The 14157-nt window shown below is 40.5% G+C and overlaps 1 protein-coding gene across 1 annotated transcript in view; it reads left to right on the forward strand.

Moving 5' to 3' along the window:
* The first annotated feature begins 1353 nt into the window (after positions 1 to 1353).
* The window catches only part of CASS4 (Cas scaffold protein family member 4), a 79941-nt gene continuing 67137 nt past the window's right edge, over positions 1354 to 14157 (forward strand). Inside the window, exons 1-2 of the mRNA XM_044298826.1 lie at positions 1354 to 1478; positions 1592 to 1770. Of these exons, the coding sequence (XP_044154761.1) occupies positions 1738 to 1770 (33 nt within the window). The 5' untranslated portion in view covers positions 1354 to 1478; positions 1592 to 1737. The remainder of the gene's footprint in view (positions 1479 to 1591; positions 1771 to 14157) is intronic.

Here is a 14157-nt window from a genome sequence, read left to right on the forward strand (position 1 = left end):
CACACGAACGTGAAAAACGGCTGTCAGACTGCTGTTTTCAGAAGAAATAGAGGTCTATGGGGCAAGTCACATGGTTATTTTGTTAACGGCCAGTGAATAGCTGCCTTCAAAAAATAGGGCATGCCCAATTTTGGGCCGTTTTCATGTCCAGACAAGCCTAGTTGAAATCAATGGGCCCGTTTTTAATAGCTGTTTAGACAGAAGAGCACCCATCTAACAGCCGTTAAAAATCGGTAAACGTGCCTTTCAGGGGTTAAAATAAAATAAAAATAACCTCATCCACTTGAATGTGAGGGGACTTGTTCTGCGCTAGAGGGAGCAGGACCTGACACTCCCAACATCGTGACGTCACATGTGAGGGGAAACATTTATACTGTAGGGCACTATTGGGGGGCATTTTATATACAGGGGGCACTGTGGGCAGTATAGATAAAAGAAAGGGGCAATATGGTGGCTATTATTTGTACTGGGGTTGGAATGTTCGAAAAAAAAAAAAACATTCAATCGCTTCTCATGGCTTTTTTTAACGTCATGAAAAACGGATGCAAAACGGTCATTAAAAACAGACAAAATGGATGCAGAATGGCCATGAAAAACCAACAGTGTGGGCGTTTTTCTTCACTGTAGTGTCAAGGCGGCTTTAGTTAGGGGTTTACAGGGTGAGCTAAGTTTGTCCACACGGGTACTAATTTGGACAATCAGAAAACTCTGCCTAGTGTGATATGATGAAGGTGTGATTTCCATGACTGGTGTCATCACCCCTAGATCTCTGTGATGATGAATGGTTTGCACCTTTTATTTTTAAGAAGTTCCCCGCATTGCAGGCCCTAGGTGTTAGGGGCTCAGTTGCAATGTCAACTTTGACTACACTTGGGTTTGCAAAGTTTCTCACCTTTTATATAGAAGTGATGATGAATGCTTTGGGCAGGGGCGTAACTACCATAGCGGCAGACCATGCAACTGCTATGGGGCCCAGGGCAAGAGGGGGCCCAGTCTTAGATGGGATCCTCTCCTCTTCTACTGGAGGTGAGAACTTGGTCAGGACTCTACCCTCGAAAGGAACTACTTTTAGCAAATGAAGCAGTGGAAAAATGGCCCAAGGGTAAATGAAAGAGGTTTAGGCAGAAACCCTTCTGTCCTGTGTGGGGGCCTGGTTTGATCCTTGCTATGGGGCCCTTACTTCTCTATGTACACCACTGGCCTTTGCAGGCTCCAGGTTCACCCCAGTTTCTCTTGGCCCCAGTTGGGGTTGCGCTCTTCATCCCCTTTGTAGACTGTAGTGAAGAGCAAGAGCAACTTCCGAACAGGAAAACAGAACTCTGTGTAAGTGTAAGCGTAAGCTAAAGAGGTGAAGAAATATTGAGAACCTGAATTTACCACATGAGATGTGCAAGGCCCTTTCCTTAGAAGACGTTCAATGCACAGATTCGATGTCACAGGAGGTGCCGCCGACTTCCCTCCCTGAATGAACAACACAGGTGAACATTTTTAATTTGATAGATTTTTCTTTATTTTTAAATGAATATTCCTTTTTTTCTTTTTCTTTTTCTATTTAAACTGTGTTTTTTTTTTCTCTCTCTCCTCTTATCAGCGCTCAGACAGACCATTCCACCTTGCCAGGAAGTTCCTGAAGTATTTGTCAGCCAGATGTGCTGCAGCTGAGCTTGTGGTGACTGTGCAGAGCTCGCAGAGAGCAGTCAGCAGCGGCCAGACCGGCGCGGGCACCACCAGCCAGTCATGGAGCCTATCGCCCAGGGCCTCGGAAAAAAGGTGAGAACTGGGGAGGGGACCGTGGTCAGAAGAGAGAGAGGAGATGATAAATAGATGAGGTGGGAGGAGGGGGGGGGGCATTATATGCAGATTGTGCTGACATTCAGGAGGTTGTGTCAGAATTACTGACTGAGGGAATTTTCATTTTTAATATTTTCTAACAATAACAAAAGTATTTCATAACTGTCTGTCTCTATCTCCTTTCTCTCTATTCATCTAGACAATAGCAAAATATAAGCTATATTATCTATCTATCTATATCATCCATCTATCTGTCTATCACCTGTCTATATTATCTATCTATCTATCTATCTATCTATCATCTGTCTATATCATCTATCTAGCATCTGTCTATATCATCTATCTATCTATTATCTATCTATCTATCATCTGTCTACATCATCTATTGTCTGTCTATATCATCTATCTATCTATCTATCTATCTATCTATCTATCGTCTGTCTACATCATCTATTGTCTGTCTATATCATCTGTCTATCTATCTATCTATCGTCTGTCTATATCATCTATCTATCATCTGTCTATATCATCTATCATCTGTCTATATCATCTATCTATCTATCTAGCATCTGTCTATATCATCTATCTATCTATCTATCTATCTATCTATCTATCTATCATCTGTCTATATCATCTATCTATCTATTATCTATCTATCTATCATCTGTCTACATCATCTATTGTCTGTCTATATCATCTGTCTATCTATCTATCTATCATCTGTCTATATCATCTATCTATCATCTGTCTATATCATCTATCTATCTATCTAGCATCTGTCTATATCATCTATCTATCTATTATCTATCTATCTATCATCTGTCTACATCATCTATTGTCTGTCTATATCATCTGTCTATCTATCTATCTATCTATCTATCTATCTATCGTCTGTCTATATCATCTGTCTATCTATCATCTGTCTATATCATCTATATATCTATCTCATATCTGTCTATTTATCTATCTATCTATCATCTGTCTATATCATCTATATATCTATCTCATATCTGTCTATGTACCATATTATGGAAGTAGTTACAACCTTAAAAATCTCAAAATGATTTATTAAAAAACTGTCCTATTGGTTGTGGTGAAGTAACAGACCTACACTAAACTCCTTCAGTCCGGCACTGACTGGTGAAATAGATGGAGTGTTGTCAGGTGGATTCACATCATGTTTTATGTCTCCATTTGACCTATACATTAGAAAATAAAGGACATAAAAACGCAGAACACCACGTTCTTGTATCCTGCATATTAATTATGTTCTTGTATATAGATAACAGTATAATTGTATTTATATTCTAGTACATAGGAGGCAGTATTATAGTAGTTACAGTATATTCCTGTGCATAGGGGGCAGTATTATAGTAGTTATGTTCTTGTACATAGGCGCGGCAGTACTATAGTAGTTATATTCTTGTATATAGGGCAGTATTATAGTAGTTATATTATTGTATCCTGCACAGTTCAGTAAAAAAAAGTTCACTTTTTTTAATTTTATTTACAATGGTGTGTATGGCATCCGTCTAAGGCATCCGTTTAACTTATACGTTTTTTGTGTATGTTAAACAGGTGGGAAAAACGCAATGTGAACCCAGCCTTAAAGGTGTTATCCGGGCTTTTTGTATTGATTACTTATCCTCAGGATTGGTCATCAATATCAGTTCGGAGGGGGGACGACACTCGGCACTGCTGCAATCCCATAGACATACCTCTTTAACCAAATATGATAAACACCTTTCTATATAGAGCCAAAAGCTCAGCAGCCTTATAAGAGATGTTGCCGCTATCACTCACATGTATCATGTCTGTCAGCCTCTGCCCAGCCTGAAATACCTGAAAGCAATGGAGTCTATTCATCTGTCCTACAGTCATCCTCTCGCCAGGGTAACATGGCTGACAACATGAAGAAAAACGCTGGTCCGGATTTACTCATGTGTCTGTGCCAAAAAGCTGTGTAAAAAAGTGGTACCATTAGGCGCATCTATTGTTTCTACACTTTTTTCTAACTTGCTCAGCAGGGGACGGAACTTAGTAGAAAGGGGAGGGGCTTCATGTGAAAGGGGACATGTGCAACATTCTGGCTCAAAAATCTGTCTCAAAGCAATCCAAACAATAGTTGGTATAGAGTCAGAGAAAAGTGTCTCTCCCCGCACCAGTCTAAGCTTACGCCATCTTAAGGCTTAGTGAATCTGGGACTCTGTATTCCCCCGTCCTACACTTGTTCTCTGCCCAAAATGAAAGAGCTAATAACAGGAAGCAATAGGTTACATTGACCTGTCTAACTGTCAGCCTCACTAGCCTGAAAAGGTTAGTAACAGAGAGCATTAGACTGTATTCACCTGCACTATAGTCACCCACTACCTGGACAAAAATGGCTGATAACAGAGAACAATAGACCACATACAACAACATTGCTAATTGAGAAAACTGTAGGGTTAGTGCCCTCTTAAAGAAGTATTCCATTTATGTTACATTATCTCTGTTACCCCCATCCTTACCCCATGCGTGCAGCCCTTCTTTTTATTTCTATGGGAGTTCAGAGATAACTCCTACCTACTTCCAGAACTCCCATAGAAATGAATGGAGCGGCTGCACACATGCAAAACCAGTCACTTTGTTCATTTCAGGCGGCTCCATGGGTATGGGAGCCCCATTCTTGTGGGTGCCTTACCCCCGCCAATCTAATAGTTATCCTCTATCCTGTAAATAGGGGATATTATAACCGGAATACCCCTTTAACTCTGATTAATTATTTTAGGTTGTCATTCCTAATGCTGCCAGTCCGACTTGCCAGTACGCAGCCAGATACTCTTCTCGACAGTTCTGACCGTTGTGTTGTGCTGGGAGTGAACTTGTTTTCTCAGTCGCCGTCTGTGGTTTATTATGCACAGACTCCACTCTCAATAACACCATGTGGCGGAGATAGAAAGCAGCATTAATACTTGGCAGTAGCTCCTGCGTCCACACAGCACCATTTCCACATCACTCAGAATCCCTTTTTTCTTTTGGTACAAGCTTTGATCTAATACAAATCAGTGCGAGAGCAACAAGCAAAAATATTCACACACAGGAAGAAATACATTCCAAGAATATCTACAGTAGAAGCAAGAGAGAAGTCGAGAAGATTCACTAGTAAAGGGATACTAGAGAGGCAGCCATTATATCTATAGAGGCATGAGGCATCTACATGTACTTGAAGAATGTTCAAATATGGAAAACTGCTCATTCTCATCCATAAGGGACCGTATTATTGTAGATATATTCTTGTACATATGAGGCAGTATTATAGTAGTTATGTTCTTGTACACATGAGGCAGTATTATAGTAGTTATATTCTTGTACACATGAGGCAGTATTATAGTAGTTATATTCTTGTACATAGGAAGCAGTATTATAGTAGTTATATTCTTGTACATAGGAAGCAGTATTATAGTAGATATATTCTTGTACACATGAGGCAGTATTATAGTAGTTCTATTCTTGTACATAGGGAACAGTATTATCGTAGTTATATTCTTGTAAATAGGGAACAGTATTATAGTAGCTATATTCTTGTACATAAGAAGCAGTATTATAGTAGTTATATTCTTGTACATAGGAAGCAGTATTATAGTAGTTATATTCTTGTACATAGGGTTATTATTATAGTAGTTATATTCTTGTACATAGGGTTATTATTATAGTAGTTATAGTCTTGTACATAGTGGGACAGTATTATAGCAGTTATATTCTTGTACAAAGATGACAATATTATAGTATTATATTAATTATGTTCTTGTATATAGTAGTTTTATTCTTGTACCTAGTGGGACAGTATTATAGTAGTTACAGTATATTCCTGTACATAGGGGGCAGTATTATAGTAGTTATGTTCTTGTACATAGGCGGCAGTATTATAGTAGTTATATTCTTGTACATAGGGCAGTATTATAGCAGTTATATTATTGTACATAGGGGGCAGTATTATAGTAGTTATATTCTTGTACATAGGAGGCAGTAGTATAGTAGGTATATTCTTGTATTATAGTATTTACATTCTTGTAAATAAGGAGCAGTATGTTAGTAGTTATTACTGGCAGAGTACAGACATTATGCTCAGTTTTTCAGAACTGAATGGTATAATGGTCCTTTTACACAGGCAGATTTATCAGCCCGTGACGAGTGTAGATATACAATTTAGCAAATCAAAGGTTGAGTTAACAAATGGCTCAGTGATAGGAAAAAGAGGGGTCAGTATTGGGCTTTAAAGGAGTTGTCACTTCAGCAAGTGGCGTTTATTATGTAGAGAAACGTAATACAAGACACTTACTAATGTATTGTGTTTTCCATATTGCCTGCTCTGCTGACTTGACTCTGCTCATTTTTGCATCACATTATACACTTCTCATTTCCATGGTTACGACCACCCTGCAATCCAGCAGCGGTGGACATGCTTGCATACTATAGGAAAAAATGTCAGCCTCTCTAGTGGCTGGGACCATGAGAGTGCACATAGTCCAGCATTTTTTTGTTTAGTGTGCAAGCACAACTAGGGTGGTCGTAACCATGGAAACGAGAAGTGTATAAAGTGATGAAAAAATAATTCAAGTCAGCAGACAATATGGAAAATCACAATACATTAGTAAGTGTCTTGTATTAAGTTTCTCTACATAATAAATGCCATTTGCTGACATGAGACAACCCCTTTAATCCTTTTTGTTTATTTATTAATTAACCTGTAGAAGGCTTACACAGTAAAATAAAAAAAATTGTAGATCACACCAAAGGCGGATGGAGCGGCCGATTGTCGGGAAGGAAGCGTTCTCAGTGAAGGAGACTGCTGCTATCCCTCGTCCCCATACAGCATCATTGTTTCTGGGCAGGAGATCGCTGTTTATGCTGCACAATCTGCTGCTCAAAAACAATAATTGATGAACCTGCACGAACGACAGGATCAACCAATGAATAAGCTTTTTGCTCGTTCATCGCGTGATCAGCGCCACATTTAGATGGCCATGTTATTGGGAACTGTCGTTCCCGCTATTCTGGACGATTATTGGTTTGTCTAAATCCACCTTAAGCTCTGCAAAGTAATCAACACGGGGACGATAATACTGCAAAATGATTTGGGGAAGCTGGAGGCTTGAGCAGGGAAATAGCAAATGAAGTTCAATGTGGATAATCAAAAGGTCATGCACTAGGGCCGCGGGTGAAAAAGATTTCAATTATGTATTAAATACTAATACACTGGGTGAAGCAGCCACTCCTGACATGTCTGTTCATCCGCCATGCAATAACAGTTCTGGAGCATCTATTCTTATGGCTCTATGTTGTGCCTGATCAGCTCCATATTGTAAAAGTATACTATGTTGTGCCTGATCAGCTCCATATTGTAACAGTATACTATGTTGTGCCTGATCAGCTCCATATTGTAACAGTATACTATGTTGTGCCTGATCAGCTCCATATTGTAACAGTATACTATGTTGTGCCTGATCAGCTCCATATTGTAAAAGTATACTATGTTGTGCCTGATCAGCTCCATATTGTAACAGTATACTATGTTGTGCCTGATCAGCTCCATATTGTAACAGTATACTAGGTTGTGCCTGATCAGCTCCATATTGTAACAGTATACTATGTTGTGCCTGATCAGCTCCATATTGTAAAAGTATACTATGTTGTGCCTGATCAGCTCCATATTGTAACAGTATACTATGTTGTGCCTGATCAGCTCCATACTGTAACAGTATACTATGTTGTGCCTGATCAGCTCCATATTGTAAAAGTATACTATGTTGTGCCTGATCAGCTCCATATTGTAACAGTATACTATGTTGTGCCTGATCAGCTCCATATTGTAACAGTATACTATGTTGTGCCTGATCAGCTCCATATTGTAACAGTATACTATGTTGTGCCTGATCAGCTCCATATTGTAAAAGTATACTATGTTGTGCCTGATCAGCTCCATATTGTAACAGTATACTATGTTGTGCCTGATCAGCTCCATATTGTAACAGTATACTATGTTGTGCCTGATCAGCTCCATATTGTAACAGTATACTATGTTGTGCCTGATCAGCTCCATATTATAAAAGTATACTATGTTGTGCCTGATCAGCTCCATATTGTAAAAGTATACTATGTTGTGCCTGATCATCTCCATATTGTAACAGTATACTATGTTGTGCCTGATCAGCTCCATATTGTAACAGTATACTATGTTGTGCCTGATCAGCTCCATATTGTAACAGTATACTATGTTGTGCCTGATCAGCTCCATATTGTAACAGTATACTATGTTGTGCCTGATCAGCTCCATATTGTAACAGTATACTATGTTGTGCCTGATCAGCTCCATATTGTAACAGTATACTATGTTGTGCCTGATCAGCTCCATATTGTAAAAGTATACTATTTTGTGCCTGATCAGCTCCATATTGTAAAAGTATACTATTTTGTGCCTGATCAGCTCCATATTGTAACGGTATACTATGTTGTGCCTGATCAGCTCCATATTGTAACAGTATACTATGTTGTGCCTGATCAGCTCCATATTGTAAAAGTATACTATGTTGTGCCTGATCAGCTCCATATTGTAACAGTATACTATGTTGTGCCTGATCAGCTCCATATTGTAAAAGTATACTATGTTGTGCCTGATCAGCTCCATATTGTAACAGTATACTATGTTGTGCCTGATCAGCTCCATATTGTAACAGTATACTATGTTGTGCCTGATCAGCTCCATATTGTAAAAGTATACTATGTTGTGCCTGATCAGCTCCATATTGTAACAGTCTACTATGTTGTGCCTGATCAGCTCCATATTGTAACAGTATACTATGTTGTGCCTGATCAGCTCCATATTGTAACAGTATACTATGTTGTGCCTGATCAGCTCCATATTGTAAAAGTATACTATCTTGTGCCTGATCAGCTCCATATTGTAACAGTATACTATGTTGTGCCTGATCAGCTCCATATTGTAACAGTATACTATGTTGTGCCTGATCAGCTCCATATTGTAACAGTATACTATGTTGTGCCTGATCAGCTCCATATTGTAAAAGTATACTATGTTGTGCCTGATCAGCTCCATATTGTAAAAGTATACTATGTTGTGCCTGATCAGCTCCATATTGTAACAGTATACTATGTTGTGCCTGATCAGCTCCATATTGTAAAAGTATACTATGTTGTGCCTGATCAGCTCCATATTGTAACAGTATACTATGTTGTGCCTGATCAGCTCCATATTGTAACAGTATACTATGTTGTGCCTGATCAGCTCCATATTGTAAAAGTATACTATGTTGTGCCTGATCAGCTCCATATTGTAACAGTATACTATGGTGTGCCTGATCAGCTCCATATTGTAACAGTATACTATGTTGTGCCTGATCAGCTCCATATTGTAACAGTATACTATGTTGTGCCTGATCAGCTCCATATTGTAAAAGTATACTATGTTGTGCCTGATCAGCTCCATATTGTAACAGTATACTATGTTGTGCCTGATCAGCTCCATATTGTAACAGTATACTATGTTGTGCCTGATCAGCTCCATATTGTAACAGTATACTATGTTGTGCCTGATCAGCTCCATATTGTAAAAGTATACTATGTTGTGCCTGATCAGCTCCATATTGTAAAAGTATACTATGTTGTGCCTGATCAGCTCCATATTGTAACAGTATACCATGTTGTGCCTGATCAGCTCCATATTGTAACAGTATACCATGTTGTGCCTGATCAGCTCCATATTGTAACAGTATACTATGTTGTGCCTGATCATCTCTATATTGTAACAGTATACTATGTTGTGCCTGATCAGCTCCATATTGTAACAGTATACTATGTTGTGCCTGATCAGCTCCATATTGTAACAGTATACTATGTTGTGCCTGATCAGCTCCATATTGTAACAGTATACTATGTTGTGCCTGATCATCTCTATATTGTAACAGTATACTATGTTGTGCCTTATCAGCTCCATATTGTAACAGTATACTATGTTGTGCCTGATCAGCTCCATATTGTAACAGTATACTATGTTGTGCCTGATCAGCTCCATATTGTAACAGTATACTGAGACGCTCATAGCTGTTAGTCTATCAGTCTGATTTCCTGTGTAGGAGGTTTGGAAGTGACGTCAGCTTTTACATTATGGCTTATCTAAGATGATACATTGTGGTTTGACTGCTGTGAAACAATGTATCACACTTTGTGCTCTTTACGCATTTTATTCCAGCACTCCCACCACGATTGCAGAGTAAAGATTCTTCCCTGATCCGACGAGCATTACAATTTTCTCTACAATCCTGACGCTGACCGATATTCAATTTTTCACAACATGAACCATTTTCGGATTTCACTTGGTTATTTTTAGTGCGACAAGCGAATCGACGATTGTAACAAACTGGAAAAGGGCCACTTATCCATCAAATTAAAACATTGTAAAACTGTTTATATCGGGAAACATAACTGTTAGGCCTGTTTCACATTAGCATCTTCAGTCCTGGAAACACGTTCCTTATGACAGCTGTATTTTCCCAAATGATCACTGCTCCTCTGATTAAACTCACAGCATCATAATAACTTATGATGCTGTGAGTCCCTGCCTGACCTCAAGTCTACCGTACTGCACTCGCATAAGTCAGTAGACCCACAGGAAAGCACAGCATCATAAATAATATTTAATCGCATGAAACAGGCCTTAGGGCTATAGCTGGCTGAAGCAAGAGCTTTCATGCCAGTAAAATGTGTAAAGTTCAAAGGCTACAATCAGATACGTTGTTATGCAGCATCTAAACTTTAATATTATTAATATTTATTATAAAGTGCCGTTCATTCCATGGCACTGCACATATAAAAAGGGGTTTACATACATAATATAAAACAATAGCGATAAACATTAACAAGACGAGTTACAACCTTGTAAAGAAGGAGAGAGGACCCTGCCCATGAGGGCTTACAATCTACAAGGGATGGGGGAAGGACACAGTAAGTGAGGGTGAAGCTGGTCATAGGGGTATAGCGGCAGCAAGGTCCCTCTAGGTTGTAGGCTTGTCTGAAGAGGTGGGTTTTCAGGTTTATTTTAATATGTTGGGGTAGTGAGTTCCAGAGTATGGTGGATGCACAGTAGAAATCTTGGGGGCAATTGTGGTAAGAGGAATTAAGAGGACAGTAGGTCTTGTGAGGATCAGGTTCTGGCAGTTGCGCCTGAAGACTGAGAGGGCACCACTGAGCCAACCAAAGGATTCAAAACAATTCTGCATGGCAAGGGTCTACACTCAAGACTTCTGACTGTCCAAATGAGCTTAGCTTCAAACCTTCCTTCATTGTTACTTGTCTTGGTAAAGGGATCTGTCAATTCTGTATAGCCTTGTCATTAAACATCACAAAATAAACTGAAGCGCTTCAAGAAGAGCAGAGGAGAGCAATATGGGCAGGACCGTCAGGTGGAACGGGTCAGGTTTCCCAACTGGCTGCTCACCTAACTCTCTTGTGCTAAGTGCACAACAGCTCTGCAGATGCGTGGGATCTAAGGCCTTGGCTGCTGCACGCCATCCCTCCAGCGTCCGCGCGGCCTGGAAAATTCACAGAAGAAGGCTGTCAAAAGAAGAAAGAAATGGGAACTTCTGGCGGCACTCCAAGGAAAAGAAGATTTGCTGAGAGTTTAAGAAGACGATTTATTGGTGCAAGAAACAACGCGTTTCGGGATCGCTCTGATCCCTTTATCAGATATCTTACCTTATATCTGATGAAGGGATCAGTGCAATCCTAAAACATGTTATTTCTTGCATCAATAAATTATCTGAGTGCCACCAGAAGTACCCATTTATTTATTTTTGTGATCGCCTTCTTCTGCAGCAGAATAAACTGGACATTAACAAAAGGCAGGGTGATGGATGCAGACCTGGTCTCTAGCCAGTTGACGTGTGTTGAGGTGGCTACACTGGCGCGGGAGGTGTTGAAGTGTGACCCCCTAGGTGGTAGGTGCAGCATCCACACCCTGCTCATGGCTGCAGAGCTGTGACTTCACACCCAGGGATCAGTGATGCCTCAGGCCCTAATAAACACTCATAGTCCTGGCTGCCTGTGTTTTTGTGCGCGGCAATCCTCTTAATCTGATTCTGTGCAGTGTAAACACCCGTCTGTGTCTTGGGTTACCGTCCTCATTGTATCGACTCGCGTCCTGACTTCTGTTTACCATATTATATCTGTTTGTGGTTAAGCAATTCAGAAATCACATGATGTGAAACGCTGCTAAGTAGTGAGGAGCAGAGTATTGTGGGGGATTGCCAGGAAATCGCGTTTTAAGGGTTTGGAAGATGTAGTCACTTATCATTGGTGTCATCTTATCACCAAGAAGGTGAACTGAACAAGGGGAGACACAACATTTGCTAATGACACAAATCTGGGTCATAATACAGGTGAATGTAGGAGGCCTACATAATGGGACCCCTGTGATCAGCTGTCATTGTTGGGGGAAGCACAAGTAGATTATCATTTTTTCTGCTATGGGTATCAATTCATTGCAGTGAACACCAACAGTTCTCCGGAGCTGCATTTCATCTTAACAGACATCAGCAGAGCATGGACTCTTTAAGGTTGATGGAGGCCCCGGGGCAAAAATTTGATGGGGGGATCTATCCGATCAGTGGGATCTAGAACACACTCAACCACATATGGTAGAGGTTTACACGTGCTCCTCATCACAGACCTCTGTGGCAGTTTTAAAAATAGCCAGTGACTCACAGACGTCATTCTAGAAAGCTACTTGCCTGCTTGATCGCCTTTTGTGGGTGGAGGAGGTCCCCAAGGTGGCAAAGTCCCTACCTATGATCCGCTAGACTAGACAGCAATACTTGATTTCAGTGGATACAAATGGTCCTCCAGAGCTGCAGTGAATCTCAATTACCTGCAAGCAGTCCTCCAGACCAGAGAGAAGCACTTGACACATTACATTTCACTGAGCACATCATAAGCTTCATTTTGCTACACAGTTACTGATATTTCAAGTCCTGCATGTCTTTAGATGTTCTTCGTGGCCTTCCCACTCTCTTGAACTTGTTTCCTTGGGACTTCAATTTTTGGATCACTCTTTGGTGTAGGGCACCATAGTCTGATGTGTTCTTGAAAGTGTTAGTTGGATGTGCAGTTGTCAGGACAGCTATAGATGGGCATCACTGTCCAGGTGGGTTTCTTTCAGACCCTGGACTGTTAAGGTCTTATGATTTCGACCAGATATTTGTATGACATTGATGCATGCTGCCCAATCTCTTTATTTTCTGGAGCTCACTTTACTCTTGATCGTTATCCCTCTGACCAGTGCTACTAGAAAGCCTCAGGCCTGCAGGTTTTCTATGATATGCCCCTCTCTCTATTGCCTTCCTCCAGGGCTTGGAGAAGTCAGCCATGTACCCAACCTGAACCTCTGGTGGTCTGAACTATTTACTTAGTATTTCTTTCCTCTCATACCAGAAATTCTTGCCTCCTTCAGCAGGAGCATTGAGGAATGACTCCTTCCTTATCTCCAGCATGCAAACATTGGCATGAAAGCAGCAATCTGCAGAGATAACATGGAATATCATTAGGAGTGAGACTACTGGAATGAAATGCGTAGGGAGCAGCGGAATCAATCTAATACATTGTTATATGACAGCCGACCACAATCCATCGAGTTCTGCTGATGGCAGAGGGGAAATTCACTCTATAAAAGTGCAAACTGTGTGTACAGGATTATTACAGCAAGTTTTATTAATTCACACATGAGATACATTATAGGCTTAGATAATATCACACTTCATAGTATCACAAATGCACCAATAATCGTCCAGATTATCGTGAACGAACGTTCCTGCAAACAGTCGTTCCCGATCATCTAGCCATCTTACTAGGCCACGATCACCTGTTGAACAAGTAAAATGCTAGTTCATCGGGTGATCCTGTCGCTTGTGTAGGCACCACCAATCATGGCTTCTGAGCGGCAGTGTAAACAGCGATCTGCTGCTCAGAAGCCATAATTCTGTATGAGGGTGAGGGATCATTATAGCTATCCGCTATCCTCAAACAGTGAAGGAGATCGCTGCATGTAAATGCACAGTCTCCTTCACTGAACAAGCAGCCAACTGTCATAAAGGAATGCTTTCTTCCTGACAATTGGCCGTTCAATTGGCCTGTCTAAATCCGCCTTTAAGGGCCCTTTACACAGGCCAAGTATCCTAAAGATAATCGCTAACGAGCATTTCTATGAGCGATTATCTGGCGGTGTAGATGTACCGCCAATTACCCAATGAATGAGCAAATCGCTCGTTCATCAGCTAATCCGATCATTTGTGCACACACAAAAATCCTCGTTTTCCCGAC

This window comes from Bufo gargarizans, chromosome 6 (assembly GCF_014858855.1).
Source record: "Bufo gargarizans isolate SCDJY-AF-19 chromosome 6, ASM1485885v1, whole genome shotgun sequence".
NCBI classification, from domain to species: Eukaryota; Metazoa; Chordata; class Amphibia; order Anura; family Bufonidae; genus Bufo; species Bufo gargarizans.